General features: G+C 41.8%; 1 protein-coding gene across 1 annotated transcript; it reads right to left on the bottom strand.

Annotated features, from left to right (window-relative positions):
- Positions 1–2,338: 2,338 nt before the first annotated feature.
- On the bottom strand, positions 2,339–3,789 carry LOC122675961 (heterogeneous nuclear ribonucleoprotein A3-like). Its single transcript, XM_043875192.1, has one exon. It carries the CDS (start codon positions 3,753–3,755, stop codon positions 2,685–2,687), a length of 1,071 nt encoding a protein of 356 aa, XP_043731127.1. The 5' UTR covers positions 3,756–3,789; the 3' UTR covers positions 2,339–2,684.
- Between the last annotated feature and the right edge of the window lie 10,203 nt (positions 3,790–13,992).

Below are 13,992 nucleotides of genomic sequence, written 5' to 3'. Positions count from 1 at the left end.
CATCTCCTTCCACACTCCCTTCTCTGCTCCAACCAGCGCACAAGGTTCTCTGGTGGTTCATTTGAATATGCCAGGTAGACATCTGCCTCAGAGTCTTTACACTTGCTATCTCTTTTTAGAACTCTTGGAACTCTCTTCTTCCAAATAACACATGACTTAATCTTTCACTTTTTTCAGGTCTTAACCTAGTTTTGTTTTTAATGGTCAACACATGGGGAGGTTAACATGGCCAGCCATCTCGTTCTAAGCATTTTGCATGTATTACTTCATTTAATCATTACCACCACCCTAAATCTTATGATCTCCATTATATAGATGAGGAACCTGAGGCACAGAGAGATGGAAGAATTTGCCCAAGACACACAGGTTGTAAAGAAGAGAACCAGGATTTGAGTACTCAGAGCCACTATACTTTGTCATACTAGTGGTAAATGGAGACCGTCTCAGGAACTGCTAACATCCTTTCTACCCAATAACTTTGATCAAGATCTGAAGAGCCACATTTCTTCATCTTCATGGGTTTTGAAGGTTGCAGTTATTTTCATGCTTGTATAGATGGCCTTGTCCAAGCTTTTTATCATTGTTGATTTCTCTCATTCATTTCAGCAGATTTCCTGGAGAAGCTCAGCATGTACACAGTGTACTTCAACTTTACCAGAAATGTTTAGTAGCATTGTTTTCAAGAAAACCACAAAGTAGCTATTGACTCCCTTACCCTGTTCAGTTGCTAAGTCATGTCTGACCCTTTGCCATCCCATGGACTGCAGGACACCAGGCTTCCTTATCCTCCACTATCTCCCAGAGTTTGCAAGTTGATGGTGATATAAGTGAAACAGATTAGCTGTGAGCTCATCATTGTTGAAGTGGGATGATGGATACATGAGGGTTATTAGATTATTCCGTCTACTGTGGTATATGACTGAAATTAATTTACCCTAAGAATTTTTCCCTTTAAAATACTATAAATTTTCTTCCGGTCAGAACCCACCTATAGGAGATAAGCAGACAAGATAGTGTACAATGAAGGAAACAATGCAAAACTGTCAATTTGGCTGAGAAGATAGCCTAAGATCATGACAGGCAGTCGCTTCAGCACTTGAAAGATTCCTGTTTATGTTTTTTATAGGAAAGCTTTGGTACAAAGTCCAAATTCAGTAGCTAGTGCCTTGGGCCAACAGAAGCTGACCTTATCAGTAACAGGGTTTTCAACAGCTGCTGTTTTCCCATGAAAGTTTGCACACATTGCTTCTGAAACCAGAACACCAAGTATAAAGCACTGATGAATTGGAAAGTGTTTTTTTTTTTTAAACATGCGTATTTTATTTTATTTTCATTTATTTTTATTAGTTGGAGGCTAATTACTTCACAACATTGCAGTGGGTTTTGTCATACATTGACATGAATCAGCCATGGAGTTACATGTATTCCCCATCCCGATCCCCCCTCCCACCTCTCTCTCCACCCGATTCCTCTGGGTCTTCCCAGTGCACCAGGCCCGAGCACTTGTCTCATGCATCCCACCTGGGCTGGTGACCTGTTTCACCATAGATAATATACATGCTGTTCTCTCGAAACATCCCACCCTTGCCTTCTCCCACAGAGTCCCAAAGTCTGTTCTGTACATCTGTGTCTCTTTTTCTGTTTTGCGTATCGGGTTATCATTACCATCTTTCTAAATTCCATATATATGTGTTAGTATGCTGTAATGTTCTTTATCTTTCTGACTTACTTCACTCTGTATAATGGGCTCCAGTTTCATCCATCTCATTAGAACTGATTCAAATGAATTCTTTTTAATGGCTGAATAATATTCCATGGTGTATATGTACCACAGCTTCCTTATCCATTTGTCTGCTGATGGGCATCTAGGTTGCTTCCATGTCCTGGCTATTATAAACAGTGCTGCGATGAACATTGGGGTGCACGTGTCTCTTTCAAATCTGGTTTCCTCAGTGTGTATGCCCAGAAGTGGTATTGCTGGGTCATATGGCAGTTCTATTTCCAGTTTTTTAAGAAATCTCCACACTGTTCTCCATAGTGGCTGTACTGGTTTGCATTCCCACCAACAGTGTAAGAGGGTTCCCTTTTCTCCACACCCTCTCCAGCATTTATTGCTTGTAGACTTTTGGATAGCAGCCATCCTGACTGGCGTGTAATGGTACCTCATTGTGGTTTTGATTTGCATTTCTCTGATAATAAGTGATGTTGAGCATCTTTTCATGTGTTTGTTAGCCATCTGTATGTCTTCTTTGGAGAAATGTCTGTTTAGTTCTTTGGCCCATTTTTTTTTTTTTTTTTGAAAAGTTAAAAATTCCTTAATTTTTTATTCCTGGTACCACTACCACAATTTACAGGGCAATATACCTGATGTAATGAAAAGAAAAAGAAAAAGACAAAGCTACAACAGATAAAAGACCTCAGGAATGTACATCTAATTGACACTACATTGCATTAATCAATAGCTGCACTTTTTGCAAACTGTGGCTATGACAGTCCTGAACAAGAAGGGTTTCCTGTTTAAGCTGCAGTAACTTTTCTGACTATGGATCATCGTTCCTTCTGTGGCAGATTTTTACAGTTCCTCTAACGCATTTGGGACGACTGTCTCAAAGTAACCTGCAGCTTTCCTGACAACTCCTCGCTCTCTCTCCTGCTAAGAACTGTAGCCCTTTTCTTCTGAGTTTTTAGAACCTTCTGCTACCATATCCACCACTTCCACCACCAGATCCATAACCACCACCATAGGGACTGCCCGAGCTTCTTCCACCAAAACTACCCCCTTTCATGGGTCCATAATTTGATTGCTGTTGTCCACTATAATTTCCAAAATCATTATAGTTTCCACCACCACCATAGTTACCTCCAAAATTTCCTCCTTCATTGTAACCATCATATCCTCCACCACCGCCACCATATCCACCACCTTGGTTTCCATATCCTGGTCCACCACCACCGTAACCTCCTCTACTACTATAACCAGGACCACCGCCATAGTTGCCACCATCACCTCCAAATCCATTGTATCCACCATCACCTCCTCCATAACTCCCTCGGCTGCCACCACCTCCACCACCATAGCCTCCTCTTCCACCAAAGTTTCCACCACGGCCAAAGTTACCTCCACCACCTCCAAAGTTTCCGCCACGACCCATAAAGTTGCCAGATCCACCTCCACGACCTCTTTGTGATCCAGCAGATTGCATCTCTTGTTTAGAAAGGGCCTTTTTCACTTCACAATTATGCCCATTAATAGTGTGGTATTTCTGAACAACAATTTTATCAACTGTATCATGATCATCAAAAGTTACAAAAGCAAATCCTCTCTTTTTTCCACTCTGCCTGTCTTCCATAACTTCTATGGTTTCAATCTTGCCATACTTTTCAAAGTAGTCTCTCAAATTATATTCTTCTGTATCTTCTTTAATACCACCAACAAAAATTTTCTTCACTGTTAGATGGGCACCAGGCTTTACAGAATCCTCTCTAGAAACAGCTCTCTTTGGTTCCACTACACGCCCATCAACCTTGTGTGGTCGAGCACACATTGCTGCATCCACTTCTTCAACACAAGAGTAAGTCACAAAACCAAAGCCCCGGGAATGCTTTGTTTGGGGGTCTCTCATCACCACACAATCTGTAAGTGTGCCCCATTTCTCAAAATGTTCTCTTAAGCTATCATCTGTAGTTTCAAAGCTCAGACCACCGATAAACAGCTTTCTCAACTGCTCTGGTTCCTTGGGATCGTGACCCTCCATTTTGAGACCGGACTCGCCTCTTCCAACTCGAGTTCAATATCGGCCCATTTTTTGATTGGGTCATTTATTTTTCTGGAGTTGAGCTGCAGGAGTTACTTGTATATTTTTGAGATTAATCCTTTGTCTGTTTCTTCATTTGCTACTATTTTCTCCTAATCTGAGGGCTGTCTCTTCACCTTACTTATAGTTTCCTTTGTTGTGCAAAAGCTTTTAAGTTTCATTAGGTCCCATTTGTTTAGTTTTGCTTTTATTTCCAATATTCTGGGAGGTGGGTCATAGAGGATCTTGCTGTGAATTATGTCGGAGAGTGTTTTGCCTATGTTCTCCTCTAGGAGTTTTATAGTTTCTGGTCTGACATTTAGATCTTTAATCCATTTTGAGTTTATTTTTGTGTATGGTGTTAGAAAGTGTTCTAGTTTCATTCTTTTACAAGTGGTTGACCAGTTTTCCCAGCACCACTTGTTAAAGAGGTTGTCTTTTTTCCATTGTATATCCTTGCCTCCTTTGTTGAAGATAAGGTGTCCATAAGTTCGTGGATTTATCTCTGGGCTTCCTATTCTGTTCCACTGATCTATATTTCCGTCTTTGTGCCAGTACCATACTGTCTTGATGACTGTGGCTTTGTAGTAGAGTCTGAAGTCAGGCAGGTTGATTCCTCCAGTTCCATTCGTCTTTCTCAAGATTATTTTGGCTATTTGAGGTTTTTAGTATTTCCATACAAATTGTGAAATTCTTTGTTCTAGTTCTGTGAAAAATACCGTTGGTAGCTTGATAGGGATTGCATTGAATCTATAGATTGCTTTGGGTAGAATAGCCATTTTGACAATATTGATTCTTCCAATCCATGAACACGGTATGTTTCTCCATCTGTTTGTGTCCTCTTTGATTTCTTTCATCAGTGTTTTACAGTTTTCTATGTATAGGTCCTTTGTTTCTTTAGGTAGATATACTCCCAAGTATTTTATTCTTTTTGTTGCAATGGTGAATGGTATTGTTTCCTTAATTTCTCTTTCTGTTTTCTCATTGTTAGTGTATAGGAATGCAAGGGATTTCTGTGTGTTAATTTTATATCCTGAAACTTTACTATATTCATTGATTAGCTGTAGTAATTTTCTGGTAGAGTCTTTAGGGCTTTCTATGTAGAGGATCATGTCATCTGCAAACAGCGAGAGTTTCACTTCTTCTTTTCCTATCTGGATTCTTTTTACTTCTTTTTCTGCTCCGATTGCTGTGGCCAAAACTTCCAAAACTATGTTGAATAGTAGTGGTGAGAGTGGGCACCCTTGTCTTGTTCCTGATTTCAGGGGAAATGCTTTCAATTTTTCACCATTGAGGGTAACGCTTGCTGTGGGTTTGTCATATATAGCTTTTATTATGTTGAGGTATGTTCCTTCTATTCCTGCTTTCTGGAGAGTTTTAATCATAAATGAGTGTTGAATTTTGTCAAAGGCTTTCTCTGCATTTATTGAGATAATCATATGGTTTTTATCTTTCAATTTGTTAATGTGGTGTATTACATTGATTGATTTGCGGATATTGAAGAATCCTTGCATTCCGGGGATAAAGCCCACTTGGTCTTGGTGTATGGTTTTTTAAATATGTTGTTGGATTCTGTTTGCTAAAATTTGGTGAGGATTTTTGCATCTATGTTCATCAGTGATATTGGCCTGTAGTTTTCTTTTTTTGTGGCATCTTTGTCTGGTTTTGGAATTAGGGTGATGGTGGCCTCATAGAATGAGTTTGGAAGTTTACCTTCTTCTGCAATTTTCTGGAAGAGTTTGAGTAAGATAGGTGTTAGCTCTTCTCTAAGTTTTTGGTAGAATGCAGCTGTGAAGCCATCTGGTCCTGGGCTTTTGTTTGCTGGAAGATTTCTGATTACAGTTTCGATTTCCTTGCTTGTGATGGGTCTGTTAAGATCTTCTATTTCTTCCTGGTTCAGTTTTGGAAAGTTATACTTTTCTAAGAACTTGTCCATTTCTTCCAAGTTTTCCATTTTATTGGCATAGAGCTGCTGGTAGTAGTCTCTTATGATCCTTTGTAGTTCAGTGTTGTCTGTTGTGATCTCTCCATTTTCATTTCTAATTTTGTTAATTTGGTTCTTCTTTCTTTGTTTCTTAATGAGTCTTGCTAATGGTTTGTCAATTTTGTTTATTTTTTCAAAAAACCAGCTTTTAGCTTTGTTGATTTTTGCTATGGTCTCTTTAGTTTCTTTTGCATTTATTTCTGTCCTAATTTTTAAGATTTCTTTCCTTCTACTAACCCTGGGGTTCTTCATTTCTTCCTTCTCTAATTGCTTTAGGTGTAGAGTTAGGTTATTTATTTGGCTTTTTTCTTGTTTCTTGATGTAAGCCTGTAATGCTATGAACCTTCCCCTTAGCACTGCTTTTGCAGTGTCCCATAGGTTTGGGGTTGTTGTGTTTTCATTTTCATTCATTTCTATGCATATTTTGATTTCTTCTATGATTTGTTGGTTATTCAGAAGCGTGTTATTTAGCCTCCATATGTTTAAATTTTTAACAATTTTTTTCCTGTAATTGAGATCTAATCTTACTGCACTGTGGTCAGAAAAGATGACTGGAATGATTTCAATTTTCCAAGACCAGATTTATGGCCCAGGATGTGATCTATTCTGGAGAAGGTTCCATGTGCACTTGAGAAAAAGATGAAGTTGATTGTTTTGGGGTGAAATGTCCTATAGATATCAATTAGGTCTAGCTGGTCCATTGTGTCATTTAAGGTTTGTGTTTCCTTGTTAATTTTCTGTTTAGTTGATCTATCCATAGTTGTGAGTGGGGTATTAAAGTCTCTCACTATTATTGTGTTACTATTAATTTCCTCTTTCATACTCGTTAGCGTTTGCCATTCATATTGTGGTGCTCCTATGTTGGGTGCATATATATTTATAATTGTTATATCTTCTTCTTGGATTGATCCTTTGATCATTATGTAGTGTCCTTCTTTGTCTCTTTTCACATCCTTTATTTGAAAGTCTATTTTATCTGATATGAGTATTGCGACTCCTGCTTTCTTTTGGTCTCCGTTTGCGTGAAATATTTTTTTCCAGCCCTTCACTTTTAGTCTGTATGTGTCTCTTGTTTTGAGGTGGGTCTCTTGTAGACAGCATATACAGGGGTCTTGTTTTTGTATTCATTCAGCCAATCTTTGTCTTTTGGTTGGGGCATTCAACCCATTTACATTTAAGGTAATTATTGATAGGTGTGGTCCCGTTGCCATTTACTTTGTTGTTTTGGGTTCACGTTTATACAACCTTTTTGCATTTCCTGTCTAGAGAAGATCCTTTAGCATTTGTTGAAGAGCTTGTTTGGTGGTGCTGAATTCTCTCAGCTTTTGCTTGTCTGTAAAGCTTTTGAATTCTCCTTCATATCTGAATGAGATCCTTGCTGGGTACAGTAATCTAGGTTGTAGGTTATTCTCTTTCATTACTTTCAGTATGTCCTGCCATTCCCTTCTGGCCTGGAGGGTTTCTATTGATAGATCAGCTGTTATCCTTATGGGAATCCCTTTGTGTGTTATTTGTTGTTTCTCCCTTGCTGCTTTTAATATTTGTTCTTTGTGTTTGATCTTTGTTAATTTGATTAATATGTGTCTTGGGGTGTTTCACCTTGGGTTTATCCTGTTTGGGACTCTCTGGGTTTCTTGGACTTGGGTGGCTATTTCCTTCCCCATTTTAGGGAAGTTTTCAGCTATTATCTCCTCGAGTATTTTCTCTGGAAAGTGTTTTTTATTGTATTGATATTTTTCCTGCAGCAACATTCAGCCCCAGAATAGTACAGGGGTGCTCCCTCTGAAGTTAGACTTTCCAGTTTCAAATCCTGGCAGACTGAAAGTTATCTAAGTTTTTAATGCCTTGGTAGTTTTTAAGATACATCTGTAAAATGGGGATAATAAGGCATATCTCAAAGGGATTAAATGAAATAATGTGTGAAATATGCTGGATACCTTACCTGCCCAAAGTAAGGACCCAGTAAATGGTAGTTGTTGTTTTTAAAGCAAATTCCTGTTTTCCTTAGTTGTTTAATGCTTTACAGATTGTCTAAGTAAATATTCTAGTTCCTATATATAAAACATGAGAAATTAACAATTTTTGTTTAGTTAAATGACTGTCTTTCCCACTAGTCTCAGCTCTCTGAAACCGAGTGGGTGGTGATAGTTTAGTCGCTCAGTCATGTCTGAGTCTTTGCGACCCCATGGACTGTAGCCCATCAGTCTCTGTCCATGGAATTCTCCAGGCAAGAATACTAGAGTGGATTGCCATTTCCTCCTCCAGGGGATCTTCCTGACCCAGGGATCGAACTTGTGTCTCCTGCATCGCCGGTGGATTCTTCATGCACTGAGCTACAGGAAGCCTCTGAAGATCCATGTATTTATTCACTTTGAATCCTCAGGGTCTAGCATAATGCAGCTTATAATTTTTAAAAGAAGTCACATTGAATATAACAAAATACACTTCCAACTGAAGGTCTGAGCATTGTTCTTAAGGTTGTAAAACGTTTAGGACACTGTTCTGTAAGCAATTTATAGCATGAAGTTCATGTGGGTTTTGTCTTTACCTTTCTTGGGGACCTCATTCAACAAATATTTATTAAGTGCTTCCTGAAAGGAAGGGATTGTATGCTGGTGGCCTCATCATGGAATAAGGCAGACATAACTCTTAGGCCCAGAGTTTATTTTTAACAGGGAAGACACCTTTGCATGACTACTTATGTATAATTGAAGGAGAAGCACAGGGGACTGACGGGCGGCACTGAGCCCTTGTCTGGGGGCCCCTTAGAAAAGTGATGTGCAGGGTGAGCGCAGAGCAGGAGTAGCTGAAGCTGAGCAAAGTGGGTCAAAGAGGATAAAGGATAGGCTTTCTGGTCACTGACTCTAGCCCAGTCTGAAGGTCTCAGGATTGTAAAGAGACAACATAAAATGTTGGAGGAACCGAGAGAAGGCTGGTCTGACTGAATCTGGGGAGGGCAAATAGCAAATTGTGGTCTGTGGTTGGTGGAGTCAGCAGGGATCAGATCATGGCAAGCCATTAAAAGATTTAGAATTTCATTCTGAATGCATAAAAAGGTCCCCCCCAGAAGCTATGCTTTCTGCAATTCCTTCAAATAACCTAAGAACATTGGAGAAAGTAGGTGGAGTATATATGAAACAAAATTCACCATTCATTGATTATTGTTGAAACTGTGTGATGAGTACATGGAAGTTTATTATACTGTATTTTTTGAATATTTACATTTTTCTGTAATAAAAAAAGAAATCCCTCCAGTTACAATGCAGAGAAAGGATTAAGGGAGTTCCCTGATGGTCCAGTGGCTAAGACTCTGTGCTCCCAATGCAGGAAGCTTGGGTTCAATCCCTGGTCAGGGAACTAGATCCCACATGCCACAGCTAAAGAGCTCACATGCCTCCACCAAGACTGAAGATCGTGCATGCCACAACGAAGACCCCACACAGCCTTAAAATATATATAAAAGAGAAAGGATTAAGAACAGTGGTGAGGGGACCTGACTTTGCTACACTCCAGGTGAAAAAGAAGACAGTCTTGAACTAAGGTGGTAGCAGTAGGATTTGAAGGAACTGAATAGATTCTAGTGATAACTGGGAACTCAAGTAGATGGAAGTTGGTGACTGACTAGATGTAAGGGAGAGAAAGTGTGAGGTATGAATGGGTCTGTATTTACTGGTTTGAGCAATTAGGTGGAGAAGCTCTCCTGAGGATGAGTGGCCTGCGAAGGGAAGATTCTGGTATAGCCTTAATATTTCCTCCCATTAACTCCACTTACCTTCTCAAGGTTTAGAGTAATTCAACAAACGTTCACTGCATTCTATATGTTAGGCACTATATTGGAAGATGTGGAGTGGGCTACAGTGGAATCTGCAGTTACAAATACAATAAGCCTCCATTAATTGAATGTCTGTGATAAGAGAGGGGTTTTACACACATTATCCATAATCCTCACAGCATTCCTGCTGAGTAGAGGTTATTAGGCCCATTTTATAGATGAGGAAACTGAGGTCCCAAGAGCTTGTATAACTTGCCCAAAGTCACAGCAGGTGTGAGATGGAAGTCAAGTCAACTTAGTTGGCTCCAGAGCCTGTGAACTTTCCAGTATATGACACTGCCTCACAGAAGTGCTGAAAAGGAAGGTGGAGATGTTCCAAAGACAGTTCTATCAAAATCACAGTTGTTTTTCTCCGACTTGTACAGTTTCATGATTTAGAGGGATTACAATGCTAATATGTTGCCTGGAAATTAATATTTAAAAATTCTGAGACAGGTCAAGCCAGTTCATCAACTCCATTATAAAGAACTGCAATTATCTCTTAATCAAGTTAAACTATCTTTTCCCAGATGATATCTTTAGCCCTTTGAATCCAATTACTGAATAATGTTCCAGAGTTTTATGTGTTTCTTTCCTGGGGGACAGGGCTGTTAACTGTTACAAGCAGCAGGCAAGATGTCTAGTACTTTCTCTTCCCTTCTGTGACTTCAGACGCCATACAAAATGACTGTTTGTCAAATATTCATTTGCCTGTGTTTATTTATTTTTTAAGTCTAGGCAATTATTTAGGCAGTAAAATACATCCAAAAGTTAAGTTTGTTTCAATGACATAAGGTAAACTGTGGGCCTTTTCTCCCCTTAACTTTTCTTATTATGGAAAATTTTAAACATGAAAAAAAAAAAAATAGAAGAGTATCATGAACCCCCATGTTCCCGTCACCCACCTTCAACAATGGTTAACTCATGGCCACACCTGTTTCATCTCTACGCACCCACTTCCTCCCACATGTTTGTTCAGAAGCAAACCCCCAACTTGGTATCATTTCATCTATAAATATTTCAGTATGTATCTTTAAGACATAAGAACTCTTTGGGGGCCAAGTGTTTCATCAGGTATTTCCTGAGACTGATTTGTGGGAACCTTTGCCAAGAAAGGCCTTAGATGTTTTCCAGAAAGCTGCAATGGGAGGGGTGGGGCCCGAGGTCAGAGAAGAACGTTTGGGTGAGTGTGGGAGCGGTGCCCACTCAGGAAGAGTCAGGTCTTCAGATCTCGCCCACCCCGCCACTTCGTTGTTAGCTCTCTTCATGTTTGGTGACTTTATTGGTGTTTCTTCCTGAGTCTTAGACCATGTTTTAATGACTCCCATGGCAGAAACTCAGCAGAGGTGGCAAGTTCTTTGGAAGTGTGACTGCCTTTTGAAGTATCTTTCTCATCTGCAGTGTCCTCTCATGCCGTCCAGCTCGCTTTAATCAGACCAGTGACAAGTCTACCCAGGAAGGCCGACTGTAAGCTCCCTGAGGGTACAGTGTGGATACCTAGCTCACTCTCCACAACACCTGGAAGAACCTTTAGCACACAGTGAGTGCACAGGTGATTGTCCAACAAAGGAAGGGGGAAGGAAGGCCTGAACAACTAACTGAAAGAATGCCAGAGCTCTAGAAATAGCTAACGGGCACAATAAACCAAGCAGCAAGAGAAAAAAAAAAATCTCTGGTGAGTGTGGTGGGCAGAATCATGGCCCCCTCAAAGGTGTCCACATTCTAATCCCCAGAACCTGGGACTATGTGGCCTCATTTGACAAGAGGGACCGAGTGGATGTGAAAAAGTTAAGAATCTCAAGGTGGGGAGTTTATCTTGGATTTTCTAGTAAACACCAGGGTCCTTAAAGTAAAGTAACACCAAAGTAAACACCAGGGTCCTTAAAATACAAGATGGAGGCAAGAGGGTCAGAGGAGATGTGACAACAAGAGCAGAAGTCAGAGTGAAGCGAGCACTGACATTGAATATGGAAGAGACAGGCAGCCTCTAGAAGTTGGAAAAAGGCCAAGAAACAGCTGCCTCAGAACCTCCAGAAAATATCCCTGTAGACCACTCGATTTTAGCCCCAGAGGCCCATGTCAGACCTCCAACCTCCAGAACTGCATGTTCCTAAAACAATCCTGTTGTCTCTACATTAAAAATTTATTCTGTGTCTGTTCCCTTCCCCATCCCCGCACGGTCCCCTAAACACACACCACTCTCCTCTACTCTTTCACAGCCTCCTGACTTTAGTCCACTGTCCACAGAGCAGCTTGGATGAGGGGGTTGCTTTCCCTCAGCACACAGACTCCTCTGCACCTGGCATGTAGAGCCTTTCACCAGCCTCTCCCCTCTTACCCATACCACGCTCCCCATCACTCACTCACAATGTCTCATTCTGAGCAGGCAAAGTTCCTTCCTGCCTGAGGGCCTTGGCAGTGCTGGTCCCCTGGCTGGAGCCATTTGCCAGGATCTTTGCACCACTGCAGGTGTCTATTTAAATGTCACTTCCTCCAAGGGACCTTCTGTAATTCTGATCTATAGTATTGGATCACCCTCCTCTTGTTCTCTGTGCAATCTTAATTTCTTCAAAAACACATAACTCTCTAAAATTTTATTGTTTGTACTCTTGCTTCTTGTCTATTTCAGCTCACTGAAAAATAGGCTTCTAAGGGTCTGGGGCCTTGTCTGTCTTGTACTTGCTGTATCCACAGTTCCTGAAATTGCCTGCTTCATTGTATTTACTGAATAATGGATAGTTGGATGTGCTTCCCAGGTGGTGAAGAATCCACCTGCCAATGTAGGAGACACAAGAGATGCAAGTTCGATCCCTGGGTAGGGAAGATCCCTTGGAGGAGGGCACAGCAAGTCACTCCAGTATTCTTGTCTAGAGAATTCCATGGATAGAGGAGCCTGGTGGGCTCCAGTCCATAGACTCTCAAAGAGTCGGGCACGACGGAAGGGACTTAACATACATGCACGCATGCATGCACAGATAGATGGATGGATACATTGCTAGTAGGGCCGAAGCTGGACCAGAGATGAAGATCCTCATGTGAGTGACTGGGTTGAGGGAACCTGATGGGCAAGGAATTCATGCACATGATCCCTGGGCAGACCCTGGTGTCAGAGTGTTGGACAGGTCTCTGCCAATGCTGCTCATCTCACCTTCCAGTCCAACCTACCAGGCGCGTGGTGTCACCTTCCTGTAAAAAGAAGGAGATGGCTCATGAAATACAGTCTGTTGGTGACAAATGGTGGAACTGGAGAGCAGGAGGCTCCAAGGGGCAGAGCAGTGACAGGTGGAGCCCGGCAGAAGGGTGGCCGGGACAAGACAACATGACATCAGGAGGGTGATGACAGGGCAGCAGCCCTGGCGGGGAGGAGGGCATAGCAAGGAAGGGATGGGCATAGAGCATGGGTGGTCCCTGAGTGCGGGTGAGGGGGCAGGGTGCACGAAAGGGTCACAGAAGGACCACCGTGGCCGCTGGGGAGCATTTGTGGGTGACCTTAGGGAGCCCTTGAACAAAAAGGAGGGATTTGGAGTTGGGCTCCAGGTAGTTTTGGTGACTAAGTCTGCACCAGGTCACTTTGTTCCTCCCTATTCACAGTATTGTTGTGATTTTTGCCCTGGGATAAGAAATGGGGTAGAAGAAAGAAAGAAAAACAAGTGAAGTCGCTCAGTCGTGTCTCTTTGCGACCCCATGGACTGTAGCCTACCAGGCTCCTCTGTGCATGGGATTTTCCAGGCAAGGGTACTAGAGTGCGTTACCATTTCCTTCTCCAGGGGATCTTCCCAACCCAGGGATCAAACCCAGGTCTCCTGCATTGCAGGCAGACGCTTTACCCTCTGAGCCACCGGGGAAGCCATGGGGTAGAAGAGGGGAGTCCAAAAGCCAAGCATGAAGGCTTCTGTCGTGGGGCTCCTTGTCATGTCAGAAGTCTAGGCTGGTTCTGAGCATGTGATTGCTGAAGAGGATGCTGTAGGTTTGAGAGCTGCTGCTGCTGTTGCTGCCCTGCTAAGTTGCTTCAGTCGTGAGCTACAACTGTTTAATCAGGAGGCTTGTGATCTCCTATTGCTCAAAGGAGAGAGTGACTTAAAAACAACAAATCCTTCAACGTGGGACATGCTGTAGGCCAGCTTGTCTTCTACCTGAGCATCCAAAGCCTAAAGGTGATTATGTGGTCTTTTCCCAAAGACAGGAAGTTACTATTTCAGAGCAAGAAACTCAGCTCTTTGAATCTCCTGGTTCTGCAAAACAGCAATTAAAGACAGGGGCCTGGGACAGCACCAGTTCAGCCCAAGTCACCTCGAGGATACCTGTTTATGCAGGCAGCAACCCTGGAGGAATCATCTCTAGCTGACCAGAAACCAACTGGTTTCTGGTAGAAGGAGGTCTGAGCTCCTGTCTCACGGAGTACT

The sequence above is a fragment of the Cervus elaphus genome, chromosome 19 (genome assembly GCF_910594005.1).
Source record: "Cervus elaphus chromosome 19, mCerEla1.1, whole genome shotgun sequence".
Lineage (NCBI taxonomy): Eukaryota > Metazoa > Chordata > Mammalia > Artiodactyla > Cervidae > Cervus > Cervus elaphus.
The sequence above is the reverse complement of the archived record's forward strand: the minus strand, read 5'-3'. Positions and strand labels throughout refer to the sequence as shown.